The 17757-nt window shown below is 42.5% G+C and overlaps 2 protein-coding genes across 4 annotated transcripts in view; one reads left to right on the plus strand and one right to left on the minus strand.

The window, feature by feature from the left end:
• KLHL11 (kelch like family member 11) lies at nt 1-11715 on the plus strand. 2 transcript variants are annotated; one of them, XR_013762707.1, is made up of 3 exons: nt 1-1242; nt 5997-7754; nt 7983-11715. XR_013762707.1 is itself a non-coding variant. In XM_079132812.1 (2 exons), the coding sequence occupies exons 1-2, from the start codon at nt 698-700 to the stop codon at nt 7576-7578; spliced, it is 2127 nt and encodes a 708-aa protein (XP_078988938.1). In that variant the 5' UTR covers nt 1-697; the 3' UTR covers nt 7579-11715. The 2 variants fall into 2 exon arrangements, 1 of the variants encoding a protein (XP_078988938.1); XM_079132812.1 differs by having other exon boundaries at nt 5997-11715.
• Nucleotides 9145-17757, minus strand: part of KLHL10 (kelch like family member 10) — an 11562-nt gene continuing 2949 nt past the window's right edge. For both annotated transcript variants that reach the window (XM_079132817.1, XM_079132816.1), the window contains exons 4-7: nt 15480-15969; nt 14186-14803; nt 12692-12841; nt 9145-12286 (exon numbers count right to left, since the gene is read on the minus strand). In XM_079132817.1, coding sequence (XP_078988943.1) covers nt 11912-12286; nt 12692-12841; nt 14186-14803; nt 15480-15969 — 1633 coding nt within the window. In that variant the 3' untranslated portion in view covers nt 9145-11911. The remainder of the gene's footprint in view (nt 12287-12691; nt 12842-14185; nt 14804-15479; nt 15970-17757) is intronic.

A 17757-nucleotide genomic window follows, 5' to 3' on the forward strand; every position in this document is an offset into this window, starting at 1 on the left:
TTTTATTCATATTTTTAACAAATACGAAACTGAACCAAGCACCATGCAAAACATGACTCAAGCATTACCTCATTCAATCCTCAGTGATCTTTTAAGCCTGATAATATCCCCATTTTTAGAAAACAAAGAATAATTACGCTCACCCTCATCATTTAGCTGAGGGTCGATCTTTAAGGTCCCCCCACTTAAATTTTTTTCCTCCAATGCCATTTTACTTATTAACTAGTTTTGGCAGTGTTGAGGATGGAACTCCCAAGCCATTTTAAGTACAAAGCCCATGTTACGACCAGAGTAGCTTTTTAAAAATGTTTTTTGCGTGGCGTGTATTGGGGACTTAACCCAGGGTGCTTTACAGGGTGTCGCTAAGTACCTGAGGCTGGCCTCGCCCTGAGATCCTCCTGCCTCAGCCTCCGAGTCGCTGGAATTACAGGCGTGCACTACCACGCCTGGCAAGGTGGCTTTAACTTTAGAAAATGAGAAACGCGCAGGGCCCTCAAGAAAGGAGGAAGCCCTCCAAACCACACATCGGTGGGAGCCTGAAGCTTACGAGCGCGGCGCGGCTGCGCATGCGCGACGGACCGGCGGGCGCAGGCGCGGCTCCGCCCTGCGCGCACTATTTAATCCCAGAATCCTTCTGTGTCGCACTAGAATGGCCGCACCGTTCTGAGACTGCGGAGATCGGCGCGGCGGCGTCAAGATGGCGGCAGCAGTGGCGGCGGCGGCGGCAGCGGCGGCCGCAGCTGCATCCCTACAGGTGCTGGAGATGGAGAGCATGGAGACGGCCGCCGCCGGCTCAGCGGGGCTGGCCGCCGAGGTCCGAGGCAGCGGCACGGTGGACTTCGGGCCGGGGCCCGGCATCTCTGCCATGGAAGCAAGCGGGGGCGATCCTGGCCCAGAGGCTGAGGACTTTGAGTGCAGCTCTCACTGCTCCGAGCTGTCCTGGCGGCAGAACGAGCAGCGGCGCCAAGGCCTCTTCTGCGACATCACTCTGTGCTTCGGCGGCGCCGGAGGCCGCGAGTTCCGGGCCCACCGCTCGGTGCTCGCTGCCGCCACCGAGTACTTCACACCCCTGCTCTCCGGCCAGTTTTCCGAGTCGCGCTCGGGCCGGGTGGAGATGCGCAAGTGGAGCTCGGAGCCGGGGCCCGAACCCGACACGGTGGAAGCCGTTATCGAATACATGTACACCGGCCGCATCCGCGTCAGCACTGGCAGTGTGCACGAGGTGCTGGAGTTGGCCGACAGGTAGGCGAGGGCGGCCGCGCCGCGGACCGCAGTCACAGTCTCTGCTGTGGGGCAGCCAGCGCGCTGGGTACCGCGGATGCCCCAGCGATTCCGGCGAGGGCGCCCTGCCCCCAGGGAGTGCAGACTCCAGGTGGAGGGACAAAGGCAATGAACAGCGAAGAATGTGATGAAATTTAAAAGGAGTGAAAGGCTAGTTGTTGAGGAAAGACCTTTTTGAGAGGTGACATTTAAACCGACCTCTAAATGACGGGAAAAAACTGGCTGTGCAAAGATGGAGGATGAACATTCCAGGCAGCGCAAAGGCCCTTAGGCTTGATCCAGTTTGGCTTACGGAGGGATCTAGTAGGTGAAAGGAAGAAGGGTGTGTGACATGCATTGGAACAAGGAGTTTAGATTTTACTGAGTGTGATGGGAAGCTGAGTGATTTAAGTGTTTTAAAAGATGAGTCTTTTATTGTGGAAAATGCTTTGTAGGGAGCGGGAATGGATGTTTCAGAGACAGTATCTTTTTACATACTCTGTTTTAGCAGATACCTAGTGCGCACCTATTATGGATCAGGTCAGACGCTGGCCTCTAAGGTACTTGGGATCCAGCTGTGAGCAAAACAAATGAAAGCCCCTTTCCTCCTTGGACTTACATTGGGAGACAATAAGTAAAATATAGTCCGTCGAAGGATGATTATTGATCTGAAAAAATAAATAAATAAATAAAGTGTGATGGAGGGGACATAGAAAGCCCTGATGGAGAGGGACTGATTTTTAAACTGCATGAATAGAGAATGCCTTTTGCAAACAAATAAAGGAGGTAAAGTAGAGGGTGTTTCAGGTAGGGGACACCGGTGCAAAGCCGTAAGGTGGAGCTGCTGTATGCGCCGTGTGCCTGGATTGAGGAATATAGGGTGGGTGAAGCCGAATCCTTTGGATGGTAATTCTGATCCTCTAGAGCCTGTTGGCCTACGGAAGCATATGAGCTCTTACTTTGAATGAGATGGCAAGAAGAATGGTGCGGTTTGAAACACTAGCAGAGAGACTAGTATAAGTTCTTGGAATGGTGGTGGAAGCTTGGGTTGAGAAGAGAAAGGACAGGTGATGAGACCAACTGACTTCCGTTATATTCTCTTCCTACCTGATGCTGGAGATAAACCCAGGGTCTCCTGCATGCTAGACAAGTGCTCTTCCACTGAGCCACACCTTTAGTGCCCCTCTCCTCTCTAACATCTGTATTTTGAAGGTAGAGAAGATGAATTTGCCAGTGGATTTGATGTGAGTGTAAAGGAAAAGACTGAGTTTTTTTGACCCAAGCAATTGAAAAGATAAAAGTTATTGTTAAGATATAGAAGGGGGTTGGGGTTGGGGTTCAGTAGTAGAGCACTTGTCTGGCATGCTTGAGGCCCTGGGTTCGATCCTCAGCACCACATAAAAAAAAGTAAAGGTATTGTGTCCACCTATGACTAAAAAATATATTAAAAAAAAAAGATATGGAAAAAAGCAGGTTTGGGAGGAGGGTCAGTTTGAATTTGATCAAAGAGATGTCTGGGTAGACAGTTGCATAGGAGAGCATTCAGTTGCTGGGCAACATGGTGTGCCTGTAATCCCAGCAACTCAGGAGCCTGGGGCAGGAGGAGTGAGAGTTCAAGGCCAGCCTCAGCAATTAGCAACACCCTCAGCAACTTAGTGAGACCCTGTCTCAAAATTAAAAATGAAAGGGCTGGGCGATGTGGCTCAGTGGTTAAGTACCACTGGATTCAATCCCCAGTGTCAAAAAGAAGAAGAAGAGGAGCATTGAGTCCCTAAGTCAGGTCAGGTTATGAGAGGGGTGGGGGAAATCAAGAAATCATGAGAAGAAACGATGTAAGGAAAGCCTTATAAGGCAGGATCATTTCATCATCTCAATAAGACAGAAAAACATAAATCTTTACGTTTAAAGCATTGGAAGCTAGAGATAAAGGTTGAGGGGAAAATAGCATATAGATGGTAATTTAAGCCATGCAATGGATGAGATTACTTAGTATAGGTGGGAAAGGGGGAGAGGGCAGGCAAGATAGCCCTGGAATTTTCTAGAAGGATAAAAATAAATAAATAAAAAAGCAAAGGAGACTAATCCCATGGAAATGTAGAAAGGAAGAGTGTCAGAGAGGAAGTAGCCAATCCATTAGTGATCACTGGAGGTTGTGATAGCATTGACAAGAGCCTGCAAAGACTTGCTATGAAGAGGCTTGGGCTGACCTCATGTGGTGGTGCACACCTAGAATCTCAGCTACTCAGGGTCTGAGACAGGTAGATTACATATTTGAGACCAACCTCAACAACTTAGCAAGACCCTGTCTTGAAATTTTAAAGGCCTGGGAGAGGAAATATTGATGTTACAGGAGTGGGGGAAGTGATTGCAGGTGTAAAGTCTCTGAAGCCAAGAAGGGTTAGAATCTATACTAAAATTGGAAAGGCAGCCATAGAGTACAGCTACTGGCATATTGGATGGTGGGAAGATAAAATTCCTGCCTGATTGCCTCTGTTTTCTCAAAGTATGAGGCTGGGTCAATTAGAAGGTGGGCAGAATGGGCATAACCCCGAGAGAGGGTGGTTCATTAAATGCAAATGCATAGAGAAGGGTCATTGCACTCACTGAAGCTTTGTTTTTGTCCTGTGATCTTGTGTTTTTCAGTTGGGGTGAAGTAAGGGTGAGGAGAGAAGACTCCAAACCATTTACTTTTTCTTAAAACTCTGTCAGGGAGGGAGGCTGAGCATCTGCTTTGTGTCTGACACCAATCTAAGTGCTTTGCAAACATTGCATTTAATCATCCCATCAGCTTTGAGGTTCCACCCAAATACATTCAGTTGGTGGTCTTGCCTACCTTGCAGGAAACTTGTAGGGATCAGAAATAATAGGACATGCCCCCAGCACAGTGCCTGTCACATGACAGATGCCAAGTGTGTGCAGTGTTGTTTTTCTACAGCAGTGCTTCCATACCTCTGTCTAAGGGAATATACCTCAGAGTTACCTGTAGCACCTTCCAAACACAGGAGCTCAAGGCAGCCTGGGAATCAGGCTGACCCTGGCACCCAGAATGTGTGGGAGCCATTAGAGCCCTTCCCACTCCCACTCCACCTTGTCTGTTTTATTTCTAATATAGTATGTTTCCTTAGGAGGGTGAAGGGAGCCTTTCTCATTTGTCTTTTTATCATCGTACTTAAGGTAGTTATTAAGCACAACATCCTTAATAACAAACGAGTTGAGATGGGCCTGGATTGGTGAAGTCATCCTCATATTGCTTGAGGTTCTTCTCGGCTCTGGAATCTTACTCTCTTTAAAGCAGTTGTCTCAAATTGGCCACTGTTGGGCTGAATGCTGCCAGATTTATGATATTGGCTAAAACTTGTGTGTGTGTGTCTGTGTTTTCAATGAATTGAATTTAGGTGGGCCGGCAGCATCCTGTCAGCTACATGCCAGGCTACTTTCTTCTGTTTTTTCACCTGTACTGCCCTGTACATATGCTTTTTGTTCTTGTGCTTCTGTTTCCTGATTTCAGATGGTTGGATTTGCTTCCTGTCCCTGCTTTAATGAGAACCTAATTCAGAACAAAGCCCCTGAGCACCTCACCCTCTCTGATTGTCTAAGGAGAATACTCTGGTGAAGAAGAGAGTACAACCTCTGACCCAGAGACTTAGACTCCTATTCTTTTTGATATCTGACCAGTCTCCAGGAAGTCACAGTTCCTGCCTTGCTCTTACTTTAGACTATATAGTCATACTTGAGGAAAGTCTTTTCACCAAGACCCTGCCTTATGAAAGATGGTGGCACATGACTGTAATTCAGCTACTTGGGAGGCTGAGGCAGGAGGATGCACAAGTTCAAGGCCAGCCTTGGCAATTTAATGAGACCCTCTCTAGTAAAACAATAAAAAGGACTGAGGATGTAACTCAGTTGTAATCCCCACCTGCTGCCCCAGTGGATCCCCAGTACTACAAAAAGCAGAAGAGGAGGCCAATGGCTAGGCATAGTAGCATATGCCTACAATCCCAGCTACTTAGGAGTCGAGGCAGGAGAAATGAAAGTTCAAGGCCTGCCTGAGCCACTTAGGGAGACCCTGTCTCAAAATAAAAAATTCCAAGAATGTTGCTAGTGGTAGATTACACTTGGGCTCAATCCCCAGTACCACAAAAGAAAAAGAAAAAGCAAAGAGGAAAAGAAGAGGCCAATGACTAGCAAGGGATTAGGAAAGAATGGCAGAGACAAGTTTGGTTTGGAATTTGCCTTTGCTGAGGATAAAGACTATGGTACTTTATTTAAGAATGTGTTCCAGGGGCTGGGGTTGTAGCTGAGTGGTAGAGCGCTTGCCTAGCATGGGTGAGGCCCTGGGTTGGATCCTCAGCACCACATTAAAACAAACATACAAATAAATAAAAAGTAAAAAGGTGATTTAAAAAAAAAAAATGTGTTCCAGAAAAATCTTACATAATTAAAAACTCTCATTTTATATCTGAATATATTTATGATATATAGTATATAATTATGTATAACCTAATATAAATATTTTAAAATATATTTTACATAAAGGTGAATTTTACATATACTTCTAAATACACTTTTTTTCCAGCATTATGCTTTCAGATTTAGGAAATTTTCCTTTTTTAAGATGTGCATCAGTTGAGGTTAATCTCATCATTTTGATTTGTTTAATTAGTGTGCTTTCAAAATGCAACCACATAAGATATGCACATTTGAAAATTAATCTTTTCCTTTTTTCTTAATTCTAGATTCTTATTAATTCGCTTAAAAGAATTTTGTGGAGAATTTCTCAAGAAAAAACTTCATCTCTCAAATTGTGTAGCCATTCATAGCTTAGCTCACATGTATACCCTGAGTCAACTTGCTCTAAAAGCTGCTGATATGATACGGAGAAATTTCTACAAAGTCATTCAGGATGAAGAATTTTATACTTTACCTTTTCATCTCATTCGAGATTGGCTTTCAGACTTGGAAATTACAGTTGATTCTGAGGAGGTTCTCTTTGAAACAGTTTTGAAATGGGTTCAGAGAAACGCTGAAGAGAGAGAGAGATACTTTGAAGAACTTTTTAAATTGCTCAGGTTGTCCCAGATGAAACCTACCTACCTTACTCGGCATGTTAAACCAGAGAGGCTGGTGGCCAATAATGAAGTTTGTGTGAAGCTGGTGGCCGATGCTGTGGAGAGGCATGCTCTGAGAGCTGAGAATATACAGTCCGGCACATTCCAGCTTCCCACGTCTCATGTCTCATTGTTACCTCGCTATGGGCAAAATATGGATGTGATCATGGTTATTGGAGGTGTGTCAGAAGGAGGCGATTATTTAAGTGAATGTGTGGGATATTTTGTTGATGAGGACAGATGGGTGAACCTGCCCCATATTCATAATCACCTTGATGGACATGCTGTTGCGGTAACAGAATCCTATGTGTATGTTGCTGGATCAATGGAACCAGGGTTTGCCAAAACTGTGGAAAGGTACAACCCAAATTTGAATACATGGGAGCATGTTTGTAGTCTGATGACGAGGAAGCATTCTTTTGGGCTAACAGAAGTCAAAGGGAAGCTGTATAGCATTGGTGGACATGGCAACTTTAGTCCTGGCTTTAAAGATGTGACCGTTTATAATCCTGAGCTCGATAAATGGCACAATTTGGAATCAGCACCAAAGATTCTTCGAGATGTCAAAGCACTCGCCATCGAAGACCGATTTGTGTACATTGCTGCCCGCACTCCTGTGGACCGAGACACTGAGGATGGCTTGAAGGCTGTGATTACATGCTATGATACAGAAACTCGACAATGGCAAGATGTGGAATCTTTGCCACTTATTGACAATTACTGCTTCTTCCAGATGTCTGTGGTCAATTCAAACTTTTATCAGACAGCATCATGCTGTCCCAAGAGCTATTCTTTAGAAAATGAAGAGGCAGTAAGAAAAATTGCCAGCCAAGTGTCTGATGAGATCCTTGAAAGCTTGCCTCCAGAAGTCCTAAGCATTGAAGGGGCAGCCATTTGTTATTACAAAGACGATGTCTTCATTATTGGAGGCTGGAAAAACAGTGATGATATTGACAAACAGTACCGGAAAGAAGCCTACCGATACTGTGCAGAGAGAAAGAGGTGGATGCTCCTTCCTCCCATGCCACAGCCTCGTTGTAGAGCCACTGCTTGTCACGTCAGGATCCCATACCGGTACTTGCATGGCACACAGAGATATCCTATGCCTCAAAACCTAATGTGGCAGAAGGACCGCATCAGACAGATGCAAGAAATACATCGGCATGCCCTGAACATGCGGCGAGTGCCAAGTTCTCAGATTGAATGCTAAATTCTCTAACACATGCAGCTTATAAACTGTTCTCCGTGTTTCATGAGGCTGAAGATATCCAGACTGTTACTTGAAAAAGTATGTCGATAACTTATTTTCTACTTGGACTGATTATTACTCCGTGTAAAGGAAGTATAGTTAAAAACTGAAGAATGGAAAACTGAATTCAATACATGGTAATTTTTGTTAGTTTGTGATCTTTATCTGTCTTTGGTTTGTGTGTGTGTGTACAAGCTAAATAAGATCTTATTAAAGACAAATGGAAAAAGCAGGTCTAATTACTTGGCTGTTTTTCTGCCAACAAGTTATGACTCCTTTTTCTTAAGGGATTTATATTTTGAACATGCTTTAAGAACCAATTTTATTTGCACATTTACTTTGATATTCCTTTTCGTTTTTTATAGAATGGTTGGTTTCAACAAGATCAGAATTTATGCATTAAGCCCTCGTCCACAGGAGGCATGTGCAATAGTGAGACTGAAATTTAAAGGAAAAAGCACAATATTCAGCAAGATGATTTTGGAATGTTTGCATTGATATTTTGTTATTTGTCTTTATCTAGAAGTGCTGTTTTCATTTCTAGATGATTGGCTCATGGTGTTTTTATTTTTGTTTTTGTTTTTGTTTTGATTTTACTTCTTTAGCAGCTATTTATAGACTTCCAAGCCAATCACCCTGAGATGGTAGTTGGCAAAAAATTGAACACAGAATAAGTTGCATATGTGAGATTTGTTTCTTTAAGAAGAAAAGTTTAAAACAAAAAAAGAAGAAGAAAAAGAAAAGTATTATAAGTGTAGACTGAGAAATCAAATGAATTTAAAACTTTTTTTTCAGGAGTTGCAGGATTTTTTGAGGATACGTTAATGAGTTTAATGCTTATGACAATCGATACTCAATGCCTTCAGTTTTAATTTTTGCTCTAATGCATTTTGTGTAGAATCTAAATTTCTAAAAGGCTTTTCAAAATGGAAAGAAAGTAACAATTTAAAGAAATGTTGCTAAAGAGAAACCTTATTATTTCTGGCCCTGCTTGTTTTAATATTTTATCCAGTTGTCCTAGACTTCTGTTGGAACTTTGCCTGAACCTAGAATACCAAATTTGGGTGCATAATCATTGCAGTTATCCTTTATTTTTATGCATTATTCTGATTCTCTGACACTCCTGAGCTTTATATGAGTTAGCATTCAGACTGATTCTTTCATCACTCAGTTAACATAAAGGACTCCTGGTGGTTTGCAGTGTGGGTCCTCCATATTCAGAAATGTCTTTACCTTTTTAGAAAATTTGGAATACTATTCTAGAAGTCAAAGTCCAAGTACAGTGATTTTTTTTTTCTTTTTCCCTAGTCTTATATAGTTAATCACCTATAGGTTGATAGTGATCACACTATCAAATCATCAAAAGAAAAGCACAACCAGAAATTTTGACTCTAAGAATTTTCCTGAATTTTCTAAATTAGTATCCCTGCCTAGGACAAGTTTTTGTTTTGTTTGGTACTGGGGATTGAACTCAGGGGCAGTTGACCACGGGGCCACACCCCCAGCCCTGTTTTGTATTTTATTTAGAGACAGGGTCACACTAAGTTGCTTAGCGCCTCACCATGGCTGAGGCTAGCTTTAAACTCTCCATCCTCCTGTCTCAGCCTCCCGAGCTGCTGGAATTACAGGCGTGTGCCACCACGCCTGGCTTAGGACAGGTATTTTTAATAAATAGAGTGGAAATCTGTTTTAAAACCATTTAATTTAGACTGGAGTAAGGATGGGGAACTGCAAGTCTGTTTCTTCCTAAAAATATATTATCCTACCACACTACTACCTTTCTCCATTTCCCAGTTATTTTAATAAATGCTGTTTGGGTTCTGAGAAGCACTAATTCTTGGTTGTGAGAGGTCTGTAAGACAGATTCATCCAGTGAAGCGCAATGATTTCATTTCTCTCTGATAGACTCTGCTAGCAAACTTCATTTCTTGGTTATGTTGAAATAATTTAGTATCCCACTAGGAGGCCAGTTTTTCTCCAAAAGAGTGTGACATTTTGTTTTAGTTTTATTTTATTTATTTATTTATTTTTTTGAGACACGGTCTTGCTAAGTTGCTGAGGCTGGCCTAGAACTTGCTCCTGCCTCAGTAGGCCACCCATACCCAATCTGTTTTTGTTTTTTGATCTCAGAATTTTCACTTGCAAGTTGTTTATGGGATCATCCCTCTTTTTTTCACATGATGTGATAGAAACAATAACTAATAAGATTTAGGTATAATCTGGTTTTCAGAACCTGATCAAAACTGTTATTTTTTGACTCAGCAGGCAGCCTAGGCCTTGACTGAAAGAAGGGGTAAGTCCTTCCTTGCATGATGATGTGTGCAGGTTTTCCTGACTACTGAATTTCTAATTTTTATATTTGAATTCACATGTGTACTTCACATCAGTAACTTGTATTTCTGAAATATCCTAACTAACTTGTTAATAAGGAAACAAACCAGATTTGCTTAAATCTGTTCAAGGCTGACATTCTGAAATTCTCATCTGGAAATAAGAGTATTTAGAATGGTTCTAATTATGATGATCAGGCCTAAAGTGGTCTTTGGGAAAGAAATTTTCTTTTTGATGAAACTTCAAAATTGTGTTTGGTAATTTAAGCAGTTAAAACACAGCTTTAAAAAAAAAAAAGACAACTTAATATGTACTCATGCAAATCTTTGTTCTATTGCTTTTATTTTTCTTTGGTAAAAGGGAGAGGGAGGGATTGATAATACCAAAAAAGTAATAACTATACATAACTTTCAGTGAGGCTACTTTTATCTTAGAATGGGTATTCTTTAACTATACCTACCATAACATGGTTTAAAAAAAAATTAGTGTAAATTGAGAATGTCAGTCATGAGCTTAGTGTTTAATACATCTCACTGTAGTTATTTGCATGATTAGTCTTGTGTATCTTGATAGTCAACTTTGTTTTTGCTGTGCCAGCTCAAAAATAACTTTTTGCTCAGAGCTTTTAGAATTCATTGACATCAGTTTTGTTTTGATCACCTGTTTTGTATAGTATTTCTGGGACCAAAAAGTTTATATTAAAAAAAAAAAAAAAGACCATTTTAACATAGAACATAAGTTTGAAGCTAGAAACGGTATTTATAGAAGATGTGAGATTTTTGTGTTTTAAATCTTTCAGGCTGCTGGCAAGGCAGTTTCTAGTGCACACTTTTCTCTCTTATCTCTTGACTGGTGTAGCATGTGATATGTTTAAAATATTTCATTTTGTGCTTCCTGATTGTCATCAACACTATAAGTAGACAGGTGAGCTGAATTATACATTTATTTACTTGGTCTAATCAAGCATAACTAAAGGACTTTTTTTGGTACGTTCCTCAAATTAAGCTTAAATTAAAAAGATACATTTCATGTCTTTGAAAGTAAACAGTATTGTGAAACAAATACTCTGCCTACACTAGAAAAATAGGGTGCTTTAACTGTCGAATATTGGAGAAACTCCTCAGTCTCTCCTCAACCGTCAAACGTTTTGACACTGCTTGTCACTCCAGTTTGTTACTTTTTTGAGAAGAGTCCATATTGCTGTTGTTTGATGCTTACATTATAACCTAGGTTCTGGTCACTGGACCAAAAACAAAACAGCTCATAGTTGAGTGCTATAATACAGTAACAGTAACATAATAGTCATTTTGCTTTAAGGTACTTAGTTAGCCAAATTACTGCTCTTTACCCATGGCTCCTGTAGGGCTTTCGTCTTACTCTGTGACTATTCCTACAAATGTCAACACTTACACTAAAGCACATAAGCTACAGCACTTGTTAACTTAATCCTCCTGCTTCATGCACTCGTGAAAAGCAGTGCTTGCTAGGTGTTTGAAGATTTACAATCCATGTGCTAGGGCTTGTTGAATTATTTGTAAAATTAATATTTAGTTGTTAACAAATTTTTGGGCTAGCAGTATCCAGGCCCCTATGCAAAGTATAATCTTGACTGTCTCCCTTCAAGTCAGCGGAGATGTAGTATTTAGAAAACTTGAGACATTACGTTTTAAAATAGCTTGTCTTATGTTCCTGAAGCGATCGTGCTCTGTGTTAAAGCTACTAATTGTCTCAATGTAAGTTTTCAATAAACATATTTCTTTAGAGCTAGTTTGCACTGTGTGATTTTTCTTAATTGTGCACTGTTGAAGTTAACTGCATTCTTCCCCTACTCCCTCATTTATCCAACCCTTGCTTCCCTTAAGTTGAACATTTTCCAGTACTCTTACAAGTTTAAAGACTGCATTTATTTAAAAAAAGAATTAATTCTTATTGCTTAGACTTTTTATTAGCTAAATGAAGAGGCTCATACAGGTAGGGTACTTGTCGAAGCGGAATACTTTACTTCATCTCGCAGTGCTAATCCTGTGAAGTTGTCCCGTCTAGCTGCATATTCCCCAACATTGGCCAGCCCTGGTACCACACAGCAGCTCAGAGCACTGCGGTATATACTCATGTCGTGAGCATCATACCACTCATCGGTCTTTTCATCATAGCACTCAACATTAAAGGTGGTGGTAAAGCCATTAAAGCCACCTACCACAAACAAGAGGTCATCCACCACCTCGATGCCAAAATTGCTACGCGGATTAAACATAGTGGGGATTGTACGCCAAGTATTAGCCACTGGGCTGTAGGCTTCTGCACTCCTAAGTCGATTAGCTCCATCAAAGCCACCTACCTGTGGATTGCAAAAGAAACATGGTTGACTGGTAACCATTGCTTTCATTCACTGAGGAAGCCCTCTTGGGACAATGGGGCGTGGTGACACATGCCTGTAATCCCAGCGAATTGGGAGACTGAGGTAGGAGGGTCGCAAGTTCAGAGCCAGCCTCAGCAATTTAGTAAGGCCCTAAGCGACTTAGTGAGATCCTGTCTCTAAAAATAAAAAGGGCTGGGGTGTGGCTCAGTGGTAAAGAGCCCCTGGGTTCAATCCCTGGTACCAAAAGAAAAAGAAAGAAGGAAGCCCTCTCTTGGGAAGAACCAGTGATTTCATGCCTCCCTCTTTGCAGAAGCTTACCAATGGTAGACTAAACCTGTTTGCTAATAGAAAATCTAGTAATTTTCTTGTACAAGATAAACTCACCGCGTACACATGTTCCCCATAAGCAATTACACCTATTCCACTCCTCCTGCTTCTCATGGGTGCTATGACTGTCCACTGATTACTCTCAGTGTTGTACACTTCTGCTGTAAACAGGCATTCATTTCCATTAAACCCACCACATATGTAGACCTGTGTGAAGAGAGTTGAGAGACTGTTAAAATTGCTCTCAGGAATAGAGAGGATTGCGTGTGTGGCAGGGGACACTTAATGCCAGTCTGTATGATCAATTTATTTTTCTATATACACATGCATTATTTTTTGTTTGGTACTGGAGGTAGAACCCAGGGGCACTTTAACACAGCTTCATCCCCAGTCCTTTTTATTTTGAGACAGGGCCTTGCTAAGTTGCCAAAGCTGGCCTCAAACTTGCAATCCTCCTACCTCAGCCTCTCAAGCAGCTGGAATTGGGTTGCAGCTGCATCATGGGTTGCTTTTCCCCACACCCCGACCCTGGGGATTGAACACAGGGACATGTTACAACTCATCTACATCCCAGCCCTTTTTTATTTCTTATTTTGAGACAGGATCTCACTAAATTGCTGAGGCCTGAACTTCTGATCCTCCTGACTCAGCCTCCCAAGTCCCACTATAAAAGTTACAAATGGTCAAGCATTTGAGAAGATTCAGTCAGCCCCCTGTATCCTCAGGTTCCACATCCTTGGGTTGAATCAACCAAGGATTGAAAATACTGGGGGGGAAATTGTGTCTACTGAAAATATACAGTTTTTTTTTTTTTTTTTTGTAATTACTCCCTAAACAATACAGCATAACAGCTACTTACATGGCATTCACATAGTATTAGGTATTACAAGTAAAAGTATGTGGAAGGGCCTGATGTGGTGGCACACACCTGTAATCCCAGCAGCTCAGGAGGCTGAGGCAAGAGGATCACAAGTTCAAGGCCAGCCTTAGCAACTTAGTGAGGCCCTAAGCAACCTAGTGAGACCCTGTGGCAAGAAAAAAAAAAAAAAAAAAAAAAAAAGGCCAGGGATGTGACTCAGTGGCTGGGCACCTTGGGTTCAATCCATAGCACCAAAATGTAAATGTACGTGGAAGGAGTTGGGCATGGTGGCGCACACCTGCAATCCCAGTGATTTGGGAGGCTGAGGCAGGAAGATTGCCAAGTTGGAGACCAGCCTCAGCAACATACTGCTGCAAAATAAAAAGGGCTGGGGACATAGCTCACTGGTAAAGCACTCCTGGGTTCGGTCCTGAGTACTAAAAGAAAAAAAAAAAAAGTATGTGGAAGGACATGTGTAGAAGCCTTTGCAAACACTATGCCACTTTAGATAAGGGACTTGAAAGTTCATGGATTTTGGTATCTACGGGAGGTCCCAGCCCCTGCGGATACCAAACGATAACTGCTGCACAGTAAGTCTCCCGCTTTCTGTCACCCATCCCCCCGACCCGGGGAAGGACGGCAGCTCCTCTGGCCGGCTCCCCTCTCAAGCCTGCCATGCCCTGGCTCCGCACCTTCCCGTAGAGTGTTGTGGCGCTGGCATCACTCCTCTGTTCATGCATGGGGGCGATGAGTGTCCACTGGTTGGTCTCTGGCTCATAACGTTCAGCAGTATTGAGACGCACATAGCCGTCGAATCCTCCCATGGCGTATATAAAATTGCTGAGGACTGTCACGCTGACATAGCAACGCCTGGAGTGCATCGGGGCCACTTGGTGCCAAGTTTTCTTAACTGGATCAAAACGCTTAACACTATTGAAATAGTCTACACTATCAAACCCCCCAATGATATAAACATAGCCTTTCAAATAGGCCGCCCCATGATAGGCACGAGGACTCTCTTCCTCACAAGTGACATTCACCCATCTGTCTGCCCGAGCATCATATGCCTCAATGGCATTGGTGGGGCTCCCACCACTCCAGCCACCAATTGCAAACAGGATGGCATAGGGCAGGCGGGGCCTGGTGAGTGGGTTGGTGAAGTCAGAATTAGAGGGTCCATTCATGTTTAGATCATACATGGCCTTGAGGGCATTAATGATGACTGGCTTGCATTCCTCACTATCTTTGACATAGTCATTCATCTTAACATTGTTCATGAAGTACTCGGCATGCATTAGGGCCAGGCGAACCTACGAAGGAAATACAGAGAGTCATTCAGATGAGGTGAGGGTGCCTGGAAATCCCATATCCTTCAGACCTGTTTTATAGGTACTACTGAAATTATTTTGGTTTGTTTTTAGATGTATGACTCAGTTTAAATATTTGTTTGGTGGGGGGTGGGGGGCATGCAATTTGATGCTGAGAATGAGCTAGCTGGAAGGTACCTGAAGGGGTCACAGAACAGGATTGTCAGGCCAGAAGCAGCTGTGGTAATTGTTTAGAAATTGAATACCTATATCTCCATATGTAAAATAACACTGATCAACACCAACTGACTACTGCTGTGTGCACTTCTCAGGATTTGGTTTCTAATCCAACTTGTGCCTTGGGTTTGTGGAAGTCATTAAATGGAAAAGGGTGAAAGGTGGCCCTTTAGAATTCCTTGAAGGGACTCTCCTTCCCTGCCTACTGGGGAAAATTTTGACCATGGAACATAACGGGTAGAAGGAACAAGGAACTAGCAATGCCAAGGAGAAAGAAAATTGCAGAATTCCAGACAATAGTAGGGATGACTTCTAGTTAGCGCATGTAAACAGAGCCCTGAATCTGTCACACATGAGGATGTGGCTCTTAGGGACAATTCCTCTGGGATAAATCAATCAGGAGTGAGCAGTTAAGCATTTGCAAAGAATAACTAAACTTGACCTTAGGAAGTAAAACTGAAATGTGCTGCTTCCTATTTTGGGGGTCATGGGAAATCCACTTTAAAATGGCCTCAAATACAGCATCTTCCTGTTTGACGTTGAGCTCATCTTTCTCAATGATATCCTTAAGTTCAGTGACCGAGAGCTCTAGAAACTCTGCTGAGACTTTCACCATCTCCTCGAAGTTGTGCAGTATGAACATGTAGGCCTTCTGCCTCAGCTCAGGGCAATAGTAGTAGTCCGTGAACTTGCAGATACCGATACAATTATCCAGACACAGCTCCGACTTGAGGAACTCGCAGCAACCCCTAACAATACCCATGATGTTAAATTGGTCTGCAGCAGCCAGCAGCTTCTCCACGTTGTCCGGGGTGATAGGCACGGTCCGGGTGTATGCATATTCAATAATTAGCTTCATCATGTCAGGGGAAATGCCAGGAATGTTGTATACCTTCTTCTCAGTGTTGTTCCAGCCACTTGTAAACAAAGCTCTGGAAAAAAAAAGAAAGAAAGAAACTAGCAGCCACAGAATATATGTCTCCCAACTCCCCTTTTCTTCTTGATTTTGCATATTTTCCAAATGGTGCACAGTGTGGTGGAAGTGAATTGGCTTGAGGAAGTGGGATTGCAGACACATGCTTTATGCAGTAGCCAAGAAGAGAAACTTTCCAGGAACTTTGATCACTCTCTCCTTTATCCTCATGATAACTAGTTTTTTTTTTTTTTTTTTTTTTTTTTTTTTCCAGTTTATGGATGGAGAATCTGATATCTAGACTGGGAGGGAAGACCTGGCTCTCGATTTTTTTTTTTTTTGGTACCAGGGATTGAACCCAGGGACGTGCTTAACCACTGAGCCACATCCCCAGCCCTACTTATTTATTTATTTACTTATTTTGAGACAGGGTCTCACCGAGTCATTTAGGACCTTGCTAAATTGCTGAGGCTGGCTTTGAACTCATGATCCGCCTGCCTCAGCTTCCTGAGCCGCTGGGATTACAGGGGTGCATCACTTGCTTAAGGAAATTACACTTGAGCAATATCCTTCTTAAATAAGTACCATTCAACAGCCATTAACCAGAATCTGATCACTCACCTCCTCTTTTATTGCTACCTGGTTGATCTAAGCCATCGACACCTTTTGCCCAGACTATCCAGAGTAACTTAACTGATATTGCTTTTGCCCCCGACCCTCGAGCACTTATAGTCTCAGCCCAGAAGCCACAGTGATCCTTAAAAGAGTTTATTCCTCTTCCATTCAAAACCTTCCACTGACTTCCCCTCTTACAGTGAAACACAAAGCACTTACCAAACTTATTCCTCTGAGATCTGAACACTTTGCCCATTTCTCCCACTGTCCCCTCATTCCGTTCCAACCCTGTCCACCTCCTGTCTGTTCTTGGAGCACTAGGGGCAATTCTACCTTCCTGCTACTATTCCCTATGCCTGGAAGGATCTGCAAATCTCCATCTTTCTCTCTCCCTCATTCCCCTGAAACCTTTACCAACATTACCTTGTCAGCAAGGCCTTCTCTGTCAATTCTATATAAAATTGCAATGCAGAATTCCGTCTTCCTTCTTTTTTTCCCCTAGTACGTATAATTGGACGTGTGTTGTACTCATTCCAATGCCTATTTCCCCCGCCAGATACTAAGGTCCAGGAGAACAAGAATTTTCTTTTATTCATTGTTTTCTTTCCAGTACCCAGAATAGCACCTGTCACAAAATAGTCACTCAATAAATAAATACTGAATAAATGACCATCATCTCACGACTTGCATTGGACCCCTACTATGTAACTAGGTACTTTTGTAGGTGTTGAACAAGCAGAATCCCTGCTCTAATATATTTTTGCTCCTTTTTTTCTATGCACTTTAATGGGGTATGGACTTAAGAGATTGATTTCTCCCCCCCCCCCCCCCCGTGGTATTGGGGATTGACCCCAGAGGTGCTCTACCACTGAGTTACATACCCACTCTTTTTTATTTCTTATTTTGAGACAGGGTTTCACTATGTTTCCCAGGCTGTCCCTAGTGATCCTCTTGCCTCGGCCTTCTGAGTAGCTGTGCCTGGAGAGATCAAATTCTGCAAACACAGCCTCTGAGCCAAATCCAACCCACCTCTTGTTTTTGTTCTGCCCACAAGTTAAGGGTTCTTGCTATTGTTGTTGTTTGCATTTTTAAATGGTTGGAAGGAAAAATCAAAAGAATGTTTTGTGACACCTGAAAATTAAATTCAAATTTTAGTGTCCAGAAATAATTTTATTGGGATGCAGCCACACCC

Source organism: Sciurus vulgaris, assembly GCF_902686455.1.
Source record: "Sciurus vulgaris genome assembly, chromosome: 3".
NCBI classification, from domain to species: domain Eukaryota; kingdom Metazoa; phylum Chordata; class Mammalia; order Rodentia; family Sciuridae; genus Sciurus; species Sciurus vulgaris.

Excerpts from the sequence above, each read along its gene's own strand:
- KLHL11 (XM_079132812.1), top strand. The coding sequence starts at position 698 with ATGGCGGCAGCAGTGGCGGCGGCGGCGGCAGCGGCGGCCGCAGCTGCA. Across the intron at positions 1,243-5,996 it reads GTGCTGGAGTTGGCCGACAG|ATTCTTATTAATTCGCTTAA; the intron begins GTAGGCGAGGGC and ends TCTTAATTCTAG.